A 25,787-nucleotide genomic window follows, 5' to 3' on the forward strand; every position below is an offset into this window, starting at 1 on the left:
ATAATGTGACACGTGTTTAATTATGATGCTGCCTACTCAGAACATTCATGATTTTACACAAATGCATTCAACTAATTCCATCTATACCAAGTTAATTTTAATAGTGCTATAAGTTCAATCTACAGTCTAATAATTATTTTTTTCAACTACAAATTCTCAGGCTCAGCATTTTCTTTTATATAAATCAACACAATCGAATCTCAGGTACTAATCATTCAAGCCTTAAGCATACATCACATTTTCTAGGGTTGTGAATAGGTTTCAAATTTTATTTATTCAATTTGATTTTTACCTTATTGCAAGTAATAGTGTTATAGTGAAACATAAGGATAAAAACCTCCAATTTCATATTTAAAGTACATATTAACCTACACTATACAAACATGAAATTCAAACCAACCTAATACATTCTATGAATTGCATCATTACCATCAAGTAACATTTGCTATTCAATTCAACCACACAAATAAAATATTGAATAATCCCATCATTGTAGTATGTACTTACCTTAATATCACTTCCATTTAAACACATTCTGTTTATGCGACTGCCATTGGGTCGACTAGAATCAATCCAATAGATAAATTCTTCTCTGTAATCAAAGTCTATACCAATAACATTGTTTAATCCCTAAAAATAAAAAAGAGTATGTTGGAATAATAGTTAATAGAAATTGTTTTAAAATGATTAAGGAGTTCATAAGAATCAGTATTTCCCTTTGAATCTAAGTAGTTACAGTTTTACAATAAATAGCATTTGTGAGAATACCAATTCTTTACAGAAGTATTATATATTTACATTTTTTCTATACCATACACTTAAGATGTTACATAATTTATTGTATTTGAAAATATTTTCCAAGTAGGAAAAATTTTGGAATGTTTATAGCTAATGGTTTAAGTAAATAGCCAGTAATGTGGAAAAAATTGCTTTTAGAGAGATAAAGGAAAAGAGTCTCACTTTAAGTTAATATTAAATATAAATTTGATGCCATTATGAGTATACATCTAAATTGGAAAGGTAGACGACCCCCAATAATTTAAGATGAGCTCTTGATAGATATCTAATGAAAGTCAGAAAAGAAGGTTTAAAAATTTTACTTTCCCCAAAAGCCTTTGTCTCAACAACATAGCAACATTCTCTTTTTTTCTCATGCTTCAAGTAGCCCATTAGGCAATACAGTGTCATATTAGAATTTAAAAGTTAAAACCTTAGGTGAGTATTTGACCAAAGAGGAACTAGGTAGTCAACATCTTTTTATTCCACATGGTAGAAATGTGAGGAAACCCCTCCCTTCTGACTCACAATTAATGAATTTTTTAGCAGGTAACAAAACTGAACATGAATTCAGCTGATGGGTTTCTGGATACTACAGCTCTTTGGTTTGGCAGTTCCACTGTTTCAGTGATTTGGTTTGAGGATTGTACATCAGGATCTGAGAATTTTCTTAGCTGTTGAGTTTTCCAAATGATTGCTTAGGGATTGGTTTAATTCTGACTATTGTTACTGCTCATAGATTTACTACCCCCATGGACTAACAAAACTTGGATCAAGATTTCAATTGCGTTAACTTGCTTTAAGAGTTGAATATTTTATTGACATATAAACTCGTGCTAAAAAATAATTGACACCATAGACACTTGGCAAAGCCCCAGAGATCTCTGTCATATCTCTGTATCTGATGTAAGCTTTTTACATCAATATTCACCCTAAAGTTGTTGTCTCAAATTGTTTTAGGGGTCGCTTAAGAGTACTTATAGTCCTATAAGTAAGGATTAGCATCTTCAAGGAGATAGTTTTGTTTGTTTGTTTGTTTGTTTTGTGGTTTGCTTTGGTTTGCTTTGGGGAGGGATGGTTGTTCCCAATTCTGAGTTCCGTTTCCACATCTATACTCAGAATTCAAAATTTTATAATAACACTGAATCAGAGATACATAATTTTTTTAATAAAATTCATGCCAAAGCTAAATTAGTGCTGTCCAGATTTTATTTCTTTCCAATGATCTCCAAGACTAAGGATGACCTATGTATCACTATTTGCAACAACTCAGAGAAGGTTCTTGCAAATACTGATTTTTTTCTTCTCTTAGCCAGGCTAAATTCTAGCAGTGATGGTGTTAAAATCATAGGTTCAAATCTTATGCTTTTATTTGGCTTAAAAGGAGCAATCTACTTTTCTTCAGCTCTAGATTATAAAGTTAACCTGCAATCACTTAACCCCACTATGTCCAGATGAATAAATGCAAGTACAAGTCTTACTGACAGCATCACTAAGCAAGAATAATGATTATAAATGCTAAAAAAATGCAACTAATATTCAGTCTCAGATTCAAAAGATTCATTAATTATTCATTCACACCCTAATAACTGGAGAGCTACTTAATTAAATACATGTAAGCATTCATATCTAAGAAGTCATCTATGCACAATCAAGGTTCTAATATATAAACTGAATGCATTCCAAGTTCTGTAAAGGGTTTAATAAATTCATTTCAATAGTAGTCTACAGGGCTTCCCTGGTGGCGCAGTGGTTGAGAGTCTGCCTGCTGAGGCAGGGGACACACGGGTTCGTGCCCCGGTCCAGGAAGATCCCACATGCCGCGGAGCAGCTGGGCCCATGAGCCATGGCCACTGAGCCTGCGCGTCCGGAGCCTGTGCTCCGCAATGGGAGAGGCCACAACAGTGAGAGACCCGCGTACTGAAAAAAAAAAAAAAAAAAAAAAAAAAAAAAAAAAAAAAAAGTAGTCTACAATATTCTTTCTGTTCAAATGCTTTTTTTCACTGGAAGAATAAGGTAAATGGGTTAGGGCTCTGTGATGGCCTGGCAATTCAGATGGGTATATTAGAGCTCTATAGGGAAAAGGTTGGAGAGAAACTTGTCTCTGACCTTAACAAAGATTCACCCACAATCCCCAGTCATGGCAGAATTATCCTATTCCTTTCTTTACAATAATCAATTTAGATAATGAAAATCCAATTCCAAATTTAGCAAGTCAACTGCAATAAATTAAAGCCGTGAATGCAGAGAAATTGAAGCTCTGAATTCTGACATATCTTTCCAGCCAAACTGGTCATTTTTCTACAGCTTTACCCTTAATCCCTTCAGAAAAGAGTGTAAAGCTCTCTCTACAGAATCATATTCAAGGAACATTAAAACAGCCAAGGGCATGGTCAAAATAGTGTCTAAAAAATAGAGTCACCCTAGTGGTTTCAGAGCTGAAAATTGGTTTCATCAAAATCCTATTTGCTTCTTTTATTTCTGTGGCTGAAGATTTGTACCCTTTGGTTCAAGATGATTAATTTAGGAAATTGTGTTTTGTTTCTCTATACAACTTTACTGGAATAAAAGTCACTGCTAGAATTGAATTTGATAACATATTGGAAAGCTACTTGATTAATTTTCATTTCTAAAATTCACGTTATTAAAGTACATTTTCTAAATGTGTTGTACAAATTTAAGTTATAGCTGTCTTAGCTACAACTATGTTTTAGAATATATAGGGTAAAAACATTCTACCAGTTGTTATAATTTTATGCTATAAAGCTTCATGAGATTGCTACTAAATACGATAAAGAGAATAAAATTTAAGATATTAGGATAAATTGTTCTTCCTAATTATTTACACACAGAATTCCCAAATAATTAAGGCACGGATGTTGTCTTTTCATTTATTTTTGACTGAAAGAAAATGTGGAGAAACAATTACTGCTATGTTCTACTTTACTCTGCATATGTAGACAAAATCTTTGAGGAAGAAATTGGTTTTTACCACCTTGAACTCCTTGAAAATTTCTGTAATGCCATGATGAAACTGTGGTTAAAAATAGGTTTCCTAACAAAAATGACATATTTCAAGCAGCCCACAAGCAAAACTTTAAGGCTTGTCTTTAGTTTCTTGGGTATTTACATCCTTACTCAGTGGTCACCACTAACAAATGCTCTCCAAAGACACAGGTGTTCAGGGTCCTCGTGCATTTCCTTATCTTCCTCACTCCCTCCTTATTTCCAAAAACTGCACTAAGAAACTGTTTGAAATTCATCCCCACTTATGTACTAGTGATTGGCAATAATCTAAAGTTATATCACCAGGAAAAAAACACTATAAGAATGTGAGCATTAAAATGGTTTGGCTGTATGAAATAGACTTACATCATGCGTGGAGATAAAAATCATTTTGGTCCCTTAAGCACAATCCCTGATAATGTATTAGCCATGAAAGACAAAAAAAAAAAAAAAAAAAGGATAGCAGTAGAAATGTCTTGAGCCACAGGGTTGGATAATAAAGCAAGGAGCTACCACTGAAGCTCTGTTATAGTTTTTTCATGAAGATCATAAATATTGTTGCTATATTAGTTAAATTTGTGGTTCAGCTGAGCTTATAGAGTATTCTAAAAAGAAAACTTTCTCACTTTGAGATAGTACAGTCTAAAAGGAAGAAATGCTAAAAACAAAAGAAAGCAAAACAAAAACAAAAGACTTATTAAAAGGAAATAAACATGCCCCTTTTCCAGAGACTATACAAGAAAATCAATAGCTTACACACCTAACTTGGAAGGTTTAGAAAGGGTATGGAGAAATATACTTAAAAGAGATAATTTTCAATATTTTGTAAGTTTGATATATGTTTAAAGTTATACTGCACTGGAAAAATAAATTAATGCAGAAAAGCATTTGGGAAACAAACACTTTTCCATTTTAAAGCAGTTATGTTAATTTAAACTATCTCCCTATGGGTATTACTCATCTCTTAAAGAAATAGTCATCTAATTCTTGTATTTTAAATAGACTCCTGTTTAGTTTTTACAAACAACATGAAAATATTTTGTATTTTACCCAATCTCTTAAGGTGCATAATTAGAGAAAGAGGCAGTATGAAACAGTGGATATTGGTGGCACACTCCAAACTCAAGAGCAAAAATCTAAACCTCACAGACATTCCTGAATAAGACAAGTATGCATGTGGTATGCACACGGAAAGTTTGAGGATGCTGGTGAATTGAGAGCACGGGCATAAATCACAGTGGCAGCTGCTACCCAGCTTGGATTGTGTCCATTCAGGGATGTGAACCCAGCAATGCTACACCTTCACATGTTTTCATGAGTAGCCAGAAATCTGGATTTTCATGTGAAATTTTAATTTTCAATTTGTGACTTAGAGAGAAGCTGCAAAATCCAATTCTGTGGGGAATAGTAAACATCACACTTGCTAATGAATATCTGTGCTTAAAGTAAGACTAAATTCTTAAGCAATATGAATGAAACTAACTATAGCAATGGAGGTACCCAGGAGTGAGTGGAAAAATATCTTTAGTTAAGTATTCTTTATGTTGCTGAAAAATCAACACATGAATGGACTTCTTCATCTAATGCCTAGTGCTGGAATAAACATACTACAAGAACAAGAAATATCTTTATTTTTGGCAAACTTGTTCTAGAGAGTGCTATCACATATTCATGTCACTATTGCACAGTTTGGGGCAAAGAGAAATTTGCAGCAGGACAGATACAAGCCACATCTTTGCAAAGAAGCTACTTCTGACAATCAAAGATATGCTAAAACTAATTGTGATTTCTCTAGTCAATGTAATAATCAGTCTAGTTTTAATGATTTGATTTTATGCTACTTTCACTGCAGACTGGGAGGGAAAAAAAAACGTTGAGGGAAGCAATTCACATTTCCATCCTGTCATAAATGGAAATCATTCCTTTCATCTCAGATAGTATATATGAGTAAACTCTGACAACAGAACTTAAGCGTCAAAATGGATCAGTAGCCCAGATTCTCTTGAAGTAGGTGGGTTGAGGGATAAAAAGGGTAAGGCTGAATATACGCACCTCATAACCTTTTAACCATGACTGGATTATAATCGTACTCTTGCTCCTTAGCTAATTCCAAATTTTAAAGGCTAAGGATCATCAATCGCATATTATTCCTTAGTTCTAAGAACAGAAACTTGAGGTTCTGGAAAAGATGTTTATTTTTAAATCCCAAGGGTTGTGGGGCTGGGGGGACAATCTGGGTAATGCACAACTACCTTAAAAGAGAATTTTATACCTTCCCTAGTCTAGCTGTTCTTAAGAGAGTTTTTTCCTTGCATTAGCTATGGTTTGCATCTTTTACTTTCTTGGATATGGTGTGATGTCAAAAGTTGGAGGCATCACCTGGACAATTCAAACAGAACAAAGTTTATGGCAATCTTATATGCATACATGCATGGATCCCTGAATACATGCTTCAGAAGTTCTAATTATGAGGTACTGCTACAGCTTTAATGCATAACTAGAGTGACCGTATTAAATACTATGAAATCATCATGGAAATGTCATACCTGTTTTAAAAGTGTGTAGTTGGAGCCATCAGTGCTAATTTTCCTTATCTCATGATGATCAGCAAGAATTAGAAAAGGTTCTTCATCTAAATACCAAGACAAGAAACATATTAGACTTTAGTATTTATGGTTTTCAACTCTGCTTAGTCTCAGTTTAGTTACTACAGTGATGTAAGTTCAAATGCAGTGCCCTCTGGTAGATTAATGGTTAAAAAATTCATCCTGAGCACCTCTACTGATAACAATATGAAAAGAAAGCAGATGCCTGTGCAGTACAGAAAATCTAGACAATTCCAAATCTCTCTCTTTCCCTCAGTCTTCTTGAATATTAAATTATCTAATTTATTTGAAATTAGTGGAAAACACCTGCTGTTAAAATCTTATTTTTTGTCATTCCCTTTTTTTAATTGGAATATACTTGATTTACAATGTTGTGTTAATTCGAGGTATACAGCAAAGTGAATCATTTATACATATACATATATTCACTTTTTTTATAGATTCTTTTCCCATATAGGTCATTACAGAGTACTGAGCAGAGTTCCCTGTGCTATACAGTAGGTTCTTATTAGTTATCTACTTTACATATAGTAGTGTGCACATGTCAATCCCAATCTCTCAAATGGTACAAATGAACTTATTTACAAAACAGAAATAGAGGCACAGATGTAGAAAACAAACCTATGGTTACCAGGGAGAAAGGGGTGGAGGGAAGGATAAAAATCTTATTTTTAAATGAATTTCAGAGAAAGATAATCTGCACCTGTCTTAGAAGCCTACAGTACAGCTAAACATTCCTATAACCAGAAAATTATTTCTTGATAATCAAATAACCAGCTTATGCTCTCAGAATAACTTCAGTGAAAACCAAGAGTTTCACTGCCTACATACATGTTTTTCATCTGCCTGGAAGCTTCTCTTAAGTAAGAGTCTATTTCCTTCTTATTTGTCCAACATGCTTTAGTATATTATTTGTTCTAGAATCTAGGAAAGATAATAAAAATAATCTAACCATGCTTCATATATGTAAAGATCAAACTCCTTTTAAACATCTTTGTTTCTAAGATGCATTCATACACTTAGATGCCCCGTAAGCAAATTTAATGTCAGCATAAATTAGAAAAAAACAATGAAAACGGTAGCCACTTTACGTGATTAAATGAGGACTTTATTGTAAATCATTTATTGTTATAGAGTTATTGTCTGTTTATGTTCAAATTATTTGAATTATTTGAATTATTATTATGAATAATATTATTTGAATTATTATTATTCAAATTATTTGAATTATTTGAATTATTATTATGTTCAAAGTTATGTTCAAACTTATTACTTTCTTCTTTTTAGCCTTTAGTTTTAAACTGTATGTATAATACATAGGGCACTATACTCTGTTTTAGCATACTCTGTGTCAGAGATTAGAAATGTGTGTCACAGATGCTGGGCATTACCTTCTAACCAGTGATGGCAGCACCTCTAATCATTCCAGTCTTCCTGTTGAGGTTAAATAGAGACTCAGAACCCTACTCAAAAGAGTTGTCTCTCAAGTTAAAGTTGCTTTGCCATCCTACCAATATAGTTCTACATTCATAAATGTTAAATTCATCAGTCATGTTCTACCTCAATACTTAGGCAGTTCTGTTCTTTACAACTTAAATGTAAGACCTTAAATTTGAAACCCCTAGAGGAAAACATAGAGAAAAATTGCCTTTACACTGGTCCTGGAAATGACTGCCTATGACACCAAAAATACAAGCAACAAAAGCAAAAATCATCAATGGGGACTACATCAAACAAAAAAGTTTCTGCACAGCAAAAGAAACAATCAGGACTTCCCTGGTGGCGCAGTGGTTAAGAATCTGCCTGCCAATGCAGGGGACACAGGTTTGATCCCTGGTCCAGGAAGATCCTACACTCTGTGGAGCAACTAAGCTCACGAGCCACAACTACTGAGCCCTCGTGCTGCAACTACTGAAGCCCACGTGCCTAGAGCCAGTGCTGCACAACAAGAGAAGCCACCACGATGAGAAGCCCGTGCACCACAACGAAGAGTAGCCCTGCGTGCCTCAACCAGAGAAAGCCCGTACGCAGCAATGGAGGCCCAACGCAGCCAAAACTAAATAAATTAATTTTAAAAAAGAATTGACTATTAAGGAAAGTTTAGAAGGAAAAAAAAAAGGAACAATCAACATAATGAAAAGGCAACCTATGGAATGGGAGAAAATACTTGCAAATAATATATCTGATAAGGGGTTAATATCCAAAATATATAAATAACTCATACAAATCAATAACAAAAAATAAAAAATGGGCAGAGGAAACTGAACAGACATTTTTCCAAAGAAAGCATACAGATGGTCAATAGGCACATGAAAAGGGGCTAAACATCTCTGAACATCAGGGAAATGCAAATCAAAACCATAATGATATATTACCTCACACCTGTTAGAATGGCTGTCACCAAAATGACAAGAGATAAATGTTGACAGTGACTGAACAAAAGACAAACCTTGTGCTCTTTTGGTTGAAATGTAAATTGGTGCACCCACTACAGAAAACAGAATGGAGGTTGCTCAAAAATTAATAATAGAACTGCCATCCAGCAATCTCACTCCTGGTTATATATCCAAAGGATGTGAAAATAGTATATCAAAGCTATATCTGTACTCCCAAATTTATTGTAGCATTATTCACAATAGCCAAGACATGGAAACAACCTAAGTGTCCAACAGATGAATGGGATCTGTATAGCCATGAGAAAGAATAAAATCCTGCCACTTGAGACAACATAGATGGTGCTTAAAGAATTATGCTAAGTGAAACAAGTCAAACAGAGAAAGACAAATACTCTATGATATCACTTATATGTGGAATCTAATAAAGCCAAACTCATAGAAACACAGTAGAATAGTAGTTACCAAGGTTTGCACGGTGGGGAACATGTGGAGATGTTGGTTAAAGAGTACAAACTTTCAGTTGGAAGATGAATAAGTTCTGGGGGTCTGATGCACTACATTGTAATTATAGATAACTACACTGTACTACACACTTGAAAGTTGCTAAGAGAGTAGATCTTAAATGTTCTAACCACAAAAAAGAAGTGGTAATTATGTGAAGGGATGGAGATGTTAGCTACTACTACCATGGTAGTCATATTACTGTATATAAATATATCAAGTGAATGCATTGTACTACCTTAATGTTACACAATGTTATAGGTTAATTATATGTCAATAAATTTTGGGGAAAATATCTAGCCTCTCTTTAGCAAATGATTTATTATTCAGGGACACTCATATTTATATTAAAATTGTTATTAGTTTCTATTTATTACTTTTAATGGAAAACCACTATAGCATGGATACATGATGTAACAAGACCCGAACTAAAATGATTAGCATTCACCTCCTTTTCATAATCCTTTGTGAAAAGTTTAAAGTAACGGAAACACTGACTAGTTTTTAGATTTTATCTTTTCTTCTTATCCCATGTCACTAAATGAATGATATAGTAAGCAGTGAGCTGGCAAAAAAAAAGTAGGCTGGCAAATAAAACAATGGGCTCCAAATATTACACAAATTTATTCAGAGATGAACATTCCAAGAATAAGTGAGTGGAATGAAAAATTGAAAGAGTATTTTTCTCCATAATGTGCACAATTTTAACCAGTTAAAAAACTAACTCTTTAATTCCTACCCCTTTTATTTATTTTATGAAAGTAGATGAGAAAACATCTAGTTTTTTAAATGTTGTTCAACATGAATGTATGTGAGAAACTGGCAATGCTATTTAATTGATTATACTCATATCACAGTAAGAGGAATAGAGACATATTATGCACCATTTTCTGCCCATTTTAAGTTACTATTATATATTACTTTGTATCATTTTAAAAAGTTTGATCTTCTCCCTGATGAATCATAATTTTACTATTTTATTGAATTTTCTAATTCACAAATCAAACACACTGCTTGAAATAAACAGAAGTTTAATAATACTTGTTGAATCACTGGAAGAATTCAAATAGTCTTATATTCCTGATTTATTGTTATTGTTGTCATCATTATTACTATTATTATTACTGGCCCGTTGCTCTCCTTGGCACACATATATGAGTGTGTGTATGGTGTAGGGGAGAAGGAAAAAAAATATTAGGATGCTGTCACAACAGACTCTTCAATAGCTTTGGCCAAACCTGCTCCCAAGAACCTGTGATACAGGAAGCAGTGCTAGAGATAGTTCTTTTTACTTGTTCTCAAAATCTAGAAAACACTTAATAATTCACAAGACCACACTGTAATGGTATTAAAAACAGAGCAGTGTGTGGACAACATGCAATATCAGAGTGACAAATTTCCATATCAAGGTAAGTAGAGGAGAATTTTGATTTCTTAGAAACAGCAAGGAGGAATGAATTCAACAAGAATAGCTACAAAATCAGATCCATATGTGTAACTGAGGCTGGCTCAGTGGACAAGTTCAGTTCGATACCTGAGAGTGATTTGCAGCCATTTGGGTTATCAGGTTGTATTTCATATCCATCTGTACAGAGGCACCTGTAGGTCCCATATGTATTGATGCATTGCTGGCTACACGGAAAGCCCAAAGAGCATTCATCAATGTCTACACATGTTTTACCATCATCCTTCAGTTGAAATCCAGGCCAGCATTTGCACTGGAGAATGAAAAACAAGCATAATCAATTCATATCATTGTCACTGTCTCTTGCTATTGGATATCCGTTTAGCATGATTCAAGCAAGAAAATCATTTAATAATAGAGAATGCAAAGTCTTTCTGTCCCCCAGAAATTAAATTTTAATAAGAAATACATATATTATATACAGTTTAAGTTAAAAAAGGATTCTCTCAAATATCATCATTTGATCTTCTGAGGTTGACAAGATTACAAAAGTTAACCGACATAAATCAGCAAACCATGTTGGCTAGAGAATGGCAAGAAAAACAAAACTAAACCATCAGCTTCTTCTGTTTTTTTTTCTTTTTCTATTGCATTATATTGTGTTTTTAGAAGACTTTAATAATCATAAAGATTAACCCTTAAGTGGAACTCTGAGGATTACTAATATTGTCATGTATGTTATTTCATTAGAGTCTTAACAGAAATCTATGATATAGGCACTATTATTAGTTAACCCATGAGAAACCCAGAGGCAAAAAGGTGAAATTGTGTAGATAAAGCCAGTAGGAGAGCTGATTCTCTCTGTAATTTTTAACAAATAATAAGGCTCAATTAATATTTATTGGCAGGGTCTGAGTCCTTAACCAAATATGTTGATGTCTGGGGAAATAAGAAAATTAACATAGTTTCCCCTTCATAATTAAACCAATGTGCATCATCAAATCATTTTTTTTCAGCATCTCTATCATGTTCTATATGACCCTCTAATGATTATGTGATATTTACTAACTGGCATATCAGTTCTCAGTACAATGTCATACCATATATGTCTTTGCATTCCTGAAAATAAAAAGGGGCGGTGATTGGTCTTTCAGTTCTATATTCAGTCCCTGCCAAGTAGCATATAGAACTATAATTATACAACATGAACCTATAATTGGCCAGATGACTGTGAACATGTTAACCTTCACCAAGACTATTTAGTGGCCTTTGAATAAAAGAACTTGTGAGTACTGAATAGGATAGTGAATTAAGGAGGAACCCTAAGTTGTCAAGAAAAACTAGTATTCAAGAATTATTCATAGTAAACATTTGAGTCTTTGTATCTATGGGGAAAATATTAGAGAGAGATATGTGATTATTATTAAATAATGAGCAAACAATTAATTGAGGGGTAGAATTTTTTTAAGTACAAAAAATAGTGTTCATTATGTGGAGGAGAAGGAGCATCAACTTTACCTGAAAGTGCTCAGAAGATAAATGAATATCTTTTTCTAAGTCCTTTTACAAGAAACGAATCTCTTTAAGCTCTTGGCACTTTTATCTTTAACAATTTATACCAATATTTATCTAATAATCCTAAGATTATTAGATACAATAATAATCCTAAAATTATAAAGAATTTTTTGTAATCCCCAGAATCTACTAGCAAGCCAGCAAATCAAAGCAAAATCCACAACTTAATTTTCCAAATTCTCCTCATAATATTTGAGCCTGTGACAATGTTACTTTTTTTGAGAAGACCCATCCTACTACCTGATGAGGAAGTCAGGGGAATTGGTGCTTATCCTATGTCAAAAAAAAAAAAAAAAATAGAGAGAGAGATGCTAAATGTCATTGAAATATATACTTAAAAGTAGTTAAAATGATAAATTTTATGTTGTATATTTTACCACACTTAAAAAAATAAATAATTTTTTCAAAAAGGAAACTGAAAGGCTACAAAAAGATATCACTGAAAAGAACTGGAAATTAGATCATGTGGAAGCCAGAGACACATAGGCAGACACAGGGTAGAGTTGAATTCAAGGGGCACTTCAGGACAGGTGAAAGGCCATTTTATAGAATGCATTAAATTCCTCTCAAAAAGAGTACTATGAAAAGAAATAGTGTCTGAATTCTAATACGGCTTCTGAAAATTACTTTGAATGGCTAATGTCAGGCTTATAGAACTACTATATTAAATAGTCAGTTTGGATAAAAACATATTTGTGGAAAATTAATTTCTTGAAGGTAAGTTACCAAATGCAATGAACATTTCTATAAATAAATGAAATTGGGATGTTTAAGGTGTAGAGTAAGTATTTTTAATGTGTTTATTAAAAGAGAAGATTTTTTTAAAAGATAATTTCCTCCCCAGTCTTGCTAACCTTGTTTTAACAAAAAACATTTTTTGCTCCCAAATAATTAAAAGGCATTTATGGGAAATTCTACTAACATAACATTCATAAATTGAATGAAAAAATAATAATAATAATTTGTGTCAGAGATAAAAGATGAGAGATTCATCTATATTTAATAAAAAAAAGTTTAAAAATGTTTCACTTTCACTTAAAAAGAAAATGTTTATGAAAGTGAGATATATATATATATTCAATGTCATGTTAATATTTCTCATAATCAAGAACTATTTCAAATTGTCTTGATTTATATTAATTTTTATAGAGAAACATATAGCTACCAGAAACAAATATAGCTATCCAAAGTTTTCCTATTACATTCAGAAAAATTTGCAGCTTTTTTAGTAATATTTTAAAATACTGGTTAACTTATACACATTAAAATTTATTTATCTCCCAAAAGTACATTTATTTTCACATGGTAAGTTACCCTTCCATCCAAATAAGATTCTTGCTTAGTTAAGTGTTATTACTCCCTTTTGAATAGTTAAATCAATTGTATTTATTTTACAGCAAATTGTTCATAGTCCAGAAGGTCTAAATTTTGCTTTTATAAGCAATTTTCATTTTATTGCAGAATTTGAAGGAGGAGTTGTCATGTTCTGCTGATAATGTAATGAGAAATAGATTACTGGATGGTTTTCCCCATTCTCTGAAAAAGAGAAACCCATCAGCTAACATTTTTTTCCCAAAATAGATAAGCATTTTGTTGTATATAAGATTTTTTATTCAATCTCCTATAAATAAATTGTCAGAAATATATATGTTTTAAAATGACATATATAACATAAATATAACATATATATCAACACAATATATAAAATATTTGTTTTGAATCTTTGCTTAAATCTCTTATTTATGGTTCTCGTCCTAGCTCCTTTCATTTTTGAACTGATCTTGCTTCCCCCAGTAGATGTTTTATTTTATTCATTAGTTTTGACATGTTTGTATATTAAGGAACATTATCCACTGCAATTTTGTCAGGTATCATATACATTGCCTTTTGAATAATTAAACAGTTTGTCTATTTTACCTAGAATTCTCATTTCATTCTATGACTCCTTCAGAGAAGTCAGAGAAAATAATTATATTTTAAAGGTATCAATAAACAATTATTTCTCTGTGAGGAATCTTATAAAGTAATTAAAATAGTATGATTTATCATGGCTTTCTGGGTGAGACTTACTTCTACCAAAACTAGTTTTCCAAATATGGAATCTCTGGGCACTCAGTATTTCTTACATGCAGGCATTAAAAAAATATATTAAACCATACTTTGATGTTATGTCAAAAGGTGACTATTTCATATTCTATAATTTTTAGATTTTACCACCAAGATTATGACAGATTAAAAATATACACAGGATAAACATAAATAAATCTACTTTGAAATTTAAATTTTAGACAGCTAGATGGATAGATATACATTCTATATGATAAAAATAGATTATTTATAACATGACAAAATTTTAACTATTACCTCTAATAATTTTATAACACATTCCCTGACTTTTTTGGAAATATTTCTATATTGATTGTACATAAATCACCAATAAATTTTTTTCTGCTTCATTGGGTTTCAAAACCTTTACTGCCAAAATTAATTACCTCATATATACTCATCACATTAAGAGCTGTCCTGGCTCATTTGTCTTGTTTCCTTCCACCTATAATACAGCGTTTGTGAGTCCGTGCTTTCGTGTTTTAAATCTTATAAGTTTAACAAATTCTTCTGAATACAATACTGGATCTAAAAACTTTTTAAATAAATATAACTTTCTTGGTATTTTACTTTTTATCTCTATTTTTACGCAGGGGAAAATGATTATTGTACTTGTTAGGTTATATCTATATACCGTGACCAATGTAGTTAAGTTAATCATAATACCAGAAATTCAGAGATTAAAAATGGCAAAGTGGATGTTTGGTGAATTTACCATTAGATAGAACTGACTTGTCATAGAATATCAAGGCTATCAAGGAAAAACCGAAGCATCTTTGTAATACATACTTTTTTTTTCCTCTAGCATCTTTTAAAGAAAGTCACTTAGTCCCAACTGAAATACTTTTAGACGTGAGAAATTTGGCAACTGATTCCAATGTAGAGAATTCTAATGCTCAAAAAGTCTTTCTTATAGAGAATCTGCTTCCCAACTCCTAATTCCAACCTTTGAAACAACTCAGAAAGGTATGCTCCCTATTCCAGTACTTCATATATTTAAATAGAGCTGACTAGCCATTTTGCTCTTGGTAAAACTTCTTCTAAAAGTGTGTTTTCCAGACCCCCTTATGCCACTGGCTGTACAAATGGGGATACAGTACAGTTTGTCAAGGTTCCTCTTAAAGTGTCAAGTCCATAAATATGCACAGTACCCCAGGCATGTTCTGATCAGCACAGAACTCAGCAGAACAAAATCTGAACTCTGTACTACTCCTAACTGGATTAGACTGCCTCTGCGGTTCGTAAAAGCCATGTCCTTTTGCTGATTCATACAGAGCTACTGTCCAGTTAAGAACACTAATTTCCAGCTGAATTGCGTTTACTGAGGTTTTCCCACATTTACATAATTGATTTTAACGTAATGCACCACTTCAATATTTTTTTTTGTATGCATCCTCCGTTCCAACATATTGAAACAGAGATGTTTTCAAAAGCTATTTGTGTCAATCAATTTTGGCAGTGAATCACATTCTTCAGGAAAATGGGACCAACAAAAAGCAATTAGAATGTTAGGCATGATTTATTTTTAGTGTACCTGCACTCAGTCCTAATAATTCATGTGCTCTGTTTTTTTTCTTCCTGTTTATATGAAAAATCATTGTATTCTCCAGTGTTGTGGTATATAAATGATTAGCCCATTCCACTTCAAGGATGTATGAGAGGGAAAACGAAGGAAGCAACAGGAATTTAAGAGAGTTGCATAAACATTTATGCAGCTGTTAACAGCAGTACCTTCCTCAAACACCGGTCGTCCTTTGCTAACTTTTTTCTTTATGATCAGCATTTATTAGAAAACATTTTGATTTTTTTGTCTCCATGAGTATATTCTCACAATTTATATACCACACTATTATTATGGTTTGCATATACAGAAACTCTCCATGTAAATGTTTTAACTAATGATATTATAATGACAAGTTTTACAGCTATATTGGATGAAATCATTTTTATTGCCTCAAATTCTAACCTGTCACATGATTTTCTGTCTTTGATGTGTGCCTACCTTATAACTGGCTGGAAGGTCCTGACAATCTTGAGAACATCCACTGACTTTCCTACTCAAGCATTCATTTACATGGCAGTTTCTCTCATCTGATCCATCGCCACAGTCATCCTTATTGTCACAAAGACCTCCACTGGGAATGCACCTGCCATTTTTGCACATAAAAAATGAACTGTTGCATGACTGTTCTGAAAAAAGAGAATAAAACAAATGGAACATAAAGAGCATGCCATTGTTTTATACTACAATTGTTGAATACATTCACAAATATGATGACTTGTCTGTCAAAAATTATAGTAAATATATGTACATATAAAATGCTTTATATTCAGTTTAATATTTTATACATGAAGAAAATCAAGGGCAAACTGTACTTTCATGTTCAACACACTGCAAATTTAGCTTTACATTGAAAATTAACAATCAAAATAAGCACCTATACTAAAATTAATGAAGTATTTCTGTCTTCATCTATACTGTGAAGAATGAGTTCAAAAGTGTAATGATAGCTTGACATTCCCCTCAAGCCATAAGTCTCTGAGAAATTATATGTCACTAAAAATTAAGAATCTGGAATAGCTAGATATTCCTAAATTCTTTTTCTTCCTGGAAATATAACATTGATATTTTTAAGTCCAGGCATAAAAAAGATACTTGCGGTGAATCACAGTTGTCACAAATATAGCTATAGAAAGGAGTTCAAGTTTTGCAGCTACTCACAATCTGATGGTTTAAACATTACTCATTACCATACATGATAAAAGAATGCCTATTAACATGTAAACTACATGAGAAAAAGAAGTAATTGGGTTTATTCTAAAATGTATAACTATGTATTCAATCTTTGGAGTAGTAAAGTGTAAAACAGACCAAGTTTGGCTATGTATATATTTCTGTTCAAATGATATGCAATTTATTTCATTTTGCCTAAGTTTGAATAATATTGACTTTATTTCAGTAAATCTCAATTTCTTTTATGATTAAATTTTCAAATAGGTCCATACATAAAAATTATGTTCACATAAAATAATATATTAAGAAAAAATGACTTCTTTAAAGGAGCAGGATGATGGATTCATCTGGTTCATTGCCACAAATCTTCATATTTGGGGCACAGACTTACATTTCTATAACTAGCTCCAGAACAAAGTTGATTACTAGGATCCTGCATGGTATCAATAGAAGCATCACATGCTTAATTATTTGCATTTCCTCTCATTGAATATTATATGAGACTAAAAAATAGAGTCACAGTATTGCCTTAAAAAAACAAATTTTGGAATAAACAATATTATATATTTTCTGTACCTGCACTTTTACACTTTGGGTTTATAGGTGCTTCATCAGAATGGTCTGGGCAGTCAAAGTCTCCATCACACTGCCACTGAGTATTTAAAAGACATCGTCCATCAGCACAACTAAATTCTTCTGCATTGCACTGTCGGTATCCTGGAGACAAAGAAACATTCCAATTCATATAACAAATATTCATTAAAACTTTATTTCATAATGTACACTAAACTTAATTAACCATGTGAGTTACCCAGGCCTCTTATGGGAAATGTCTCTCATTTCTTTCTAGGGCAGTTACAATAATTGCAAGAGATATTTGTGGTTGGAAGTAGGATTAAAGTCCAGAAAACAAATTTGGAAACAAGGAACTCATATTTTGTTTCTAAGTAAGGAAACAAGAATGCAACACAAGTATACAACCTCTGTTCACTTATTATCTATATCCTAAAGATTTCCTTTAGAATGGAAAACAAAATGAAAGCTACTCAAAATTATTTTCAAGACTAAGCTTGGCTAGGTATAGTACTAGAACATACGGATGAACTGATTCTGGGTTATAATAATAATTTTCAGAAGCTATAATGTCATGTTTATGTTTGGGAAGCAGCATTAAAAGTGTAAAGAAATTGTTAAAATGAGAAAATTAAAATCCAATTCATAGAGCAATAAGCACAAAACTATTGTAATTATCCTACATATTGATTCTTAGAGGCATTAAAAGGCTTTGTTCAAAACACAGTATCAATCAATCAGTTGTTAATGTTCATATCTAAGCCGGTTTGTAAGTAAAACTCATTTGAATTTGAATATTATGAAGTTTTAGATTGGGTTTTTTCCTGAGTTTGTTAACAATAAAAAATGTCATTTCTATTATAAACTTTCTGGTAAATGTAAGCAAATATTTTACTTTTGAAGAGAGAATGTAAGATTTTTATGGTTTAAAATAAAATTTCAGGGCTTCCCTGGTGGCGCAGAGGTTGAGAGTCCGCCTGCCGATGCAGGGGACACGGGTTCGTGCCCCGGTCCGGGAAGATCCCACATGCTGCGGAGCAGCTGGGCCCGTGAGCCATGGCCGCTGAGCCTGCGCGTCCGGAGCCTGTGCTCCGCAACGGGAGAGGCCACAACAGTGAGAGGCCCACGTACCGCAATAAATAAATAAATAAAATAAAATAAAATTTCAGCAGAAAAAAAGATTCAATAATGATTATTTAATTGAGACGGTTATCATATTGCATGGCAAAACTAGATAGTTCTAAAATATCTCCAGTTTCCCTAGTATTCCTTCCCACCCTCTCATTCTTCACCAGTTCCTCCTCTTCACTCAATACATATGTTCAAGTCTCTCCCAGTCCAATAACAATAAAAATCCATCCACATAACTCTTAACAAGACATGTCCCTTCTTCCCTGCTCAGTCAAGTCCCTACTCAATCTTCCTTTCACTTACTTACCTCTTTGCTTTCACTTACTTTCATTCATTAAAGTCTCATTTCTGCAACATCTACCTGCTGAAATTCCTCTCAGAGCTAATAAATATCAAGTGACAGTTGATAAATTCATAGGTGTCTCTGGCTCCTATCTGCTTCACTGTCCTCCAGTGCTTGATGCTGTTGTCTGTACTACCTTGGAAACAGTTTCCTGACTTAATATTCATAATCCACTCTCCCAGGCTTCTTTCTAACTTTGCTTTTGCTAGTCCCTTTTCACCCTCTTTCCGTATAAAGTTTTTTTCTGTTCTACTCTAAAATGTTACAGGGGAAGCCCTTATTTCAGCCTTCAGTATATGGTTTTCCCCTTTTCCTTTCTACCGTGTTGGGTATTATCATTCTTTGTCATATTTTGAGTATCACCCTTATGCTGATGGCCACCAGGTTAATATTATTTGTCCTGATCATACTCTAGAACTAAATTTTCAAACACTCACTATTCAGCTTCATGTGATTGTCTGATTAACATTTCATATTCAAAATGTCCAAAATTAATTATTTGTTACATCTCTTCTCCCACACCAGCAAAACTGCCCCTTAACCTCATTCTAAAGCTCATTAACAGCAACACCATCCTCCAAGTCATCCAAGCTAGAGATTCTACTTTGTCCTCCATCTGTAACTGTAAATGAATTCTGACCCAATTCTACACTTTCCATTCCATCATTTCTGCCCTAGTTCAAAACCACAGTGTTAATTATCATAACTATAGCAATAACCTCCTAACTAGTTTATTTTCTCTTTATGGCACCTCTCCCTCATGGCAATATTTCATCCACTCTGCTGAAAAAGATGGTTCTAAAATGTAAATTTGACTGAGACATTCCCCTGTTTCAAAATGTGTGCTGGCCACTGAGAGGCAAATTAATTAAATACAAATTCTTTAACATTGTATTTGAGACTTTTTAGAATCTAGCTTCAACTTAACTTTCTAACTTCAACTTACCTCACAAAAGACTAATTGCTATTCCTCAACCATGTTGATTTGTAGTTTTTGTAAACATATATAGAATTTACTGTGTCTGGAACTGTTCTAAGCACTTTACAAATATTAATATATTTAATTCTCTTAACAACTCTAAGAGCTAAGCAATGTTATTATGTGTTTTTTACAGATGAGGAAATTGAGGTAGAGGCAGGTGAAGTAACTATTCCAAGGTCACACAGCTAGTAATTGGCAGAGCCAGGATTTGGACCCAGGCCATCTGGTTCTAAGGTCCATGCTCTTAACCACTATATCATGCTCTCTAGCATCTAAATATGATTTCCTCTAACATTGCCTGCTTCTGTTCTTTAGTGCCTCAAAAATTATTTTCTCAGCTCTGATTTTATGTATTGTGATTCTTATTCCCATATGACAATTATGTTATTGTTCTATATTGTATTTCTGATTTTCCTGTTCATCTGTAATTTTTTCTAGTGGGATATCTGTCTCATTCATCTCCATATCAACCAAATATAGTGTCTAGCAGAGGAAATATACTCAATCAGATATAACTCTACTTCAGATTTACATCTTGAGTTATGATGTAGCTTTTAAAATATTACATTGAATCCAGGACTTAATGGCGAATTAATATACGAACAGACACCCACTGATCTCAAAGAGATTTATATCAAAGACCAAGGTTATAGACGCTGCATAGGGAGGACAAAGGGAGGCTAAATCTACTAACTTTCATAGGTATATGTGGACTTCACAGCTTTTCATTTTATATTTATTCATGTATACATTTAAATATTTTACAAAAATACTACATTCACATATTTCAATATCAACTGGGAATTTTTAATATACTAATTTTTATCACAAAAGTTATATATGTGTTCATATATATATTATATAGATATGATGGTTAGATAAATATACATGTGACAAGATAAATTTCATAATAATAACATTAAATTTTAACAAGTAAATACATGTATAAAAAGATTAAGCAAAAGAAAAATGTTAAGTATCTAGATTCTCTGATAGTTGTGAACTGTATTCTTTTTTCCTCACTCAAATATTGATTTGGCTGTAAGATTGAACTAACCAGCTATATATTGTCTTTAAAATAAAAGATATTTCAAAGTACTTAAAACTAAAGACATTTTTATCAACATTTTCCAGTGTGGTTCTTGTAAGAATACACTACAACAAGTAGGCATAATTTTCAAATACGTGTGTAATTATGGTAGAATTTAAAGGGGTTATATGTGGTGTGTCTATATTACTGAAGTTACATGTTCTTAGTGAGATTAAGAAATGTATTTCTTTGTTTTTGTTATTTATTTATATATTCCTGGAGTTATTTTAAAAGACTGTTACTCAGCCTGAGAATCTTCTCCATGAAAAGTTTATATATACTTACCACATTGCAGTGACTCATCAGAGCCATCTCCACAGTCATCATCATGGTCACAAACGAATTGCTTGGGAATGCATACTTTATTATGGCACATGAAAGCATTTTCATCACATGTGTTATTGGGAGCTAAGAAAGACATCACAAGAAATTAAGTTAGATGAGCACCTATTTTATCTTCCCCTACTTTATGAGTTTGGGAAATGTATGTTATTGTACTCAATACACTCAATAATTCATGGTTATTTAAAAAAGGAAACAGCTAAACATTCAATATATCAGATAAATTAATAATATATATTAATATATGTGTTTCATTATAAGTAGTATTTGACTATATGAATATAAATATATATAATTCAAAGTTTGGGTGTTAATATGTTCAATCAACAATTCTAGAGTGACCTTAAAATTTCAGGCCATTTAGCAATTTGTAAGTTTGCTGAAGTTTGAATTCAAAGGTTCATATGTGATAAAAAAATCACTCAACTATAATAATGTGGCTGTTTTTTTTTTCTCTCCTCATGCTTGTAGTAAAGCTAGTAAAGTGATAAAAACCTGCTTCTTTGTGAAAAATGGACCTGAAAAGACCACCAAGTGCTAATGCTCATGATGGAAGTGAAAAGAAAATCAAAAGGGCTAAGAAAGTTACTGTTTTCAAGAGGAAAATAAAACTTTGGGGTGACTTCAATGGGGTGCTGAAATAGGTTAAGTTAAGATCTATGGTGAGATGAGCCCAACCATAAGTACCACACTAAATTAGGAATATCGATCCATAAAATGGAACATCAATCCTTCTGGAATACTGATCCATGAAAGTATTCTCTAGCAAGGGCCTTAACCAGCAGGAAAAATGGTTGATTAAAATGTGCAGTAAAACTTCAGCTGACTTGTACAGAGGAAATAAGCTTTAATAGTATATGTATAGCATCATAGAAGTTTGATCATTTAAATATTTTAATTACTTTTCTTACATGGAAAGGGTAAATGCTATGATATGACTCAAGATTTGGGATATTTCAAATGTTAAGAATCTGCTATATGATGGATGTTAACTAAGCTTGTTGTGGTAACCATTTTGTAATGATATATGCATATCAAATCATTATGTTGCACACCTAAAACTAACACAATATTGTAGGTCAATTATATCTTAATTTTTTTTAAGTGAAAGAAAAAAGAATCCTCTACATGTTATTATAGTACACTGGAAAGGGGGAGGCTTTGCAAAAAGTTGCTCTTCAACTTATAGTTTTATCCTAAGAAAGCTATTTACCTTCTTGGTGCATTTGTTTATTTATCTGTTTAATGAAGATAATAAAATCTATCTGATAAATTTTCTGCAAGAACTAGGTAAGGTACATGAAGCAGATCGGCTCATTTTAGGTACTCAGTACATTCCTAGTTGCTGTTTCAATTCCTATCTATACAAAAATTATCTTTGGCAGATCCCCAAAAGCACTTCACTGAGATACTGTGGAAATTCAATAATGTAAATAAAAGCACCTACCAATATAACTGATGTATAATGGGCACCTGAAAAAATTTACTTGCCTTCCAATCTCTCCCCTTCATGTCTTAATAGGCACTTTCCTCTACCTAGAACACTTCTCTTCTCTTTTTCCTTCACAACTGAGATAACGTTAATACTTTTCTTTGAAATCCTTCCATGAGACTTCTAAGGTTTTTTACACAATATTTATTTGTGATGACCTAGTATCTTTTCTATGTATCATTCTGACACTTAAGCTATTATAATTATTCTTTTACATGCTTATCAGCTCCTGATCCCCAAACTGCCCCACAATACATGAAAAAAGGAAATCTCTGCTTTCAAAACTCAGTACTGACTAAAAAGAGACATGAGCAGGTGAAACAAAAAGAATTACTTAAATTTAATCAAGTGTAACTAATTTTCAACAAATTTATTTTCAAAAATGATACAGAAGCCACATAGGAGCAGCATTCAAAACTGCCCATTATAATCAAAGTAAAACTCAGTTACTAATCACTACGCTAACTTTTAACTGTGTGACAGCTTATATAACTCAAGTGAATTATGCCAATTCTAATGCATGAATTATTCTTTAAGATACTAAGCAACAGAGGCTTATTTGGAATTAATGCTTTCAGGACACTTCAGTACAATTTGTTGTATTTTAACATAATTTACTTAATAGCACCCATGTGGTCCAAAATTGTTGATATGTGTCCTGAAGCATTAACTTGCTACAATAGCAACAGTATACAGGGACCATCTGGATCCCTGAATTGATGCATAATCCTTTATTATGTAGCCCTCAGTGGCCCCATTGACCTTTACAGGCATACATATCAGTTTCAAGATCAAACTGATTTATTCTACAATAGCATGAGCTCTGTGCACACAAGCCTGCCTCAAAGTCTTCTTTTTCCTTCTCTGCTTTAAATATCCCCCATATACACACACCCACATACACACACTATTACATTATGGCTTCAATTACAGTTTTAAAGACCTGAAGACAGGTCATCATAGAGATGACTGGTAGATTTCACTTTAATAAGCAGAGTTCACAGCACTGTTCCTAATAAATTGCTCAACAGATCCCCTATGTGACCTGGGGATCGGCATTCAAATACTCAGTCCCTTCATTCTCCTGATCATGCAAAGGAATTTATCTAAATTTTTACTATTGAGTAATCCCCTGAAAATTTCCTGAGGGGATCTAGGGTTAGAAACTTAGTAAACTGTCTGGCCTCCAAAGGTGCTCCTTTGGTTCCCCAGCTTCATTCAGCTATATATATACTATTTTTACCTGACCTAAGGGCTAATATCCTATCCATAGGACTAATAGGTGTTTACTGACCTTCTGAGCAGTAGGTATTTAGGATCATAGCAGCCATTTACAGAGTATCTGCAATACACAATCTAAAAGCCTTCAAGGGGAGTATGGGGTGGGAGGGTGGAGGAAGATGCTAAAAAGGAAGTAACAAACCCACCACACACACATACAACAGCGTAGTTAAATTATCTCAGAAATGAAGTGAAAAATCTTCGTGCATCAAAACCAGTTTTAAAATGGGTAATCCCTCCGTTCATGGGAACACACTGAACAGTGGTTAGAGGGGTTGCTGAACTACTATGATGACGACATCCCACCTGATTAATTCTGATACTACGTATGAGTCCAGGGATTGGGAAAGTGAGAGAAAAGGTGATATGGTGAGTATTACAAAAGCAACTGTCTGAGGATGCTGCAGCAGCTTTCTTTCATAGACAGCCCCATGAGTGTTCATACCACAGCCTGCTGTGGAGAGCTCATCGCTTCCATTTGGACAGTCCCTTTCACCATCACACAGCCAGTGTCGGGGCACACAGGCATGGGAGCCCTGGCAGCTGAACATGTCAGGCGCACAGGTGATGGCACCTGAAACCCACCAAAAAAACAATGTCATTAAGATCACACACAGCAGGTCCGCTGAGAAAGATCTATAATTTCATTTCCTATAGACAAGGGAAGCAGAAGAATGCCACTGACAAGGAAAAAACTGTAGTTATTTGGAATCATCACATATTATCCATCCCCTATGGACAGTTTCCTCTCAGAATGCATTCCTTCTCAGTAGCAAGTATTATATTTCTTAAAGCTACATGGCAGAAAATAATGAGTATGCTCTCCTTGTAAAATGTAGCAAAACACAGAAATCCCATTGTGAATAAACTGAGATAAAATTTCAAAAGGACTGAACCTATAAGGATAATAACAGCATTTTTATTGCTTAATATATGCTAAGCACTTAACATATTAACTAATTTAGTCCTCACAATCGCCCCAAATGGTAGAACTATTATTAGTCTCATTTCACAGAAAAGGAAACTGAGGCTCTGAGAAGTTGGAAAACTTACAGGAAGTCACAAATTGCAGAGGAAGCCACATAGTGAACTGGGAGTCCAAAACCTTTTTGATTCCTAAGTATCTTCTCTTAACCAGTAATATCATTACTGTTTCTCCCCACCTTGTGTTCTTGAAAAGTATAAATGTATGCGTGTTCCCTTTGCTTTTACACACTTAATAAACAGAATCTACCTTTTCTTCGCTCTATCAATTCAATGTTCCTTCAGTTGCATGATGTTGTTTTCAAATGTATACAGGAAAAAAAAAAGAAATGCTTGTTGACTGTAAGTTCAAAGGGTCATGGGTGGTTTCTCTTTGTTTTTCTTTATATGGGCATAGGGTAATCGAGTAAAATTAGAAAATGATTCATTCTCCTGGTATTTCCCAAGCCCCAAGTACAGTTAT

At 33.2% G+C, this 25,787-nt stretch overlaps 1 protein-coding gene across 1 annotated transcript in view; it reads right to left on the reverse strand.

Moving 5' to 3' along the window:
• LRP1B (LDL receptor related protein 1B) overlaps nt 1-25,787 on the reverse strand; it is a 1,545,691-nt gene that overhangs the window by 239,374 nt on the left and 1,280,530 nt on the right. Inside the window, exons 52-58 of the mRNA XM_060105953.1 lie at nt 24,786-24,914; nt 21,511-21,633; nt 17,683-17,823; nt 16,375-16,562; nt 10,821-11,004; nt 6,330-6,415; nt 508-630 (exon numbers count right to left, since the gene is read on the reverse strand). Coding sequence (XP_059961936.1) covers nt 508-630; nt 6,330-6,415; nt 10,821-11,004; nt 16,375-16,562; nt 17,683-17,823; nt 21,511-21,633; nt 24,786-24,914 — 974 coding nt within the window. The remainder of the gene's footprint in view (nt 1-507; nt 631-6,329; nt 6,416-10,820; nt 11,005-16,374; nt 16,563-17,682; nt 17,824-21,510; nt 21,634-24,785; nt 24,915-25,787) is intronic.

This window comes from Mesoplodon densirostris, chromosome 8 (genome assembly GCF_025265405.1).
Source record: "Mesoplodon densirostris isolate mMesDen1 chromosome 8, mMesDen1 primary haplotype, whole genome shotgun sequence".
Taxonomy (NCBI): domain Eukaryota; kingdom Metazoa; phylum Chordata; class Mammalia; order Artiodactyla; family Ziphiidae; genus Mesoplodon; species Mesoplodon densirostris.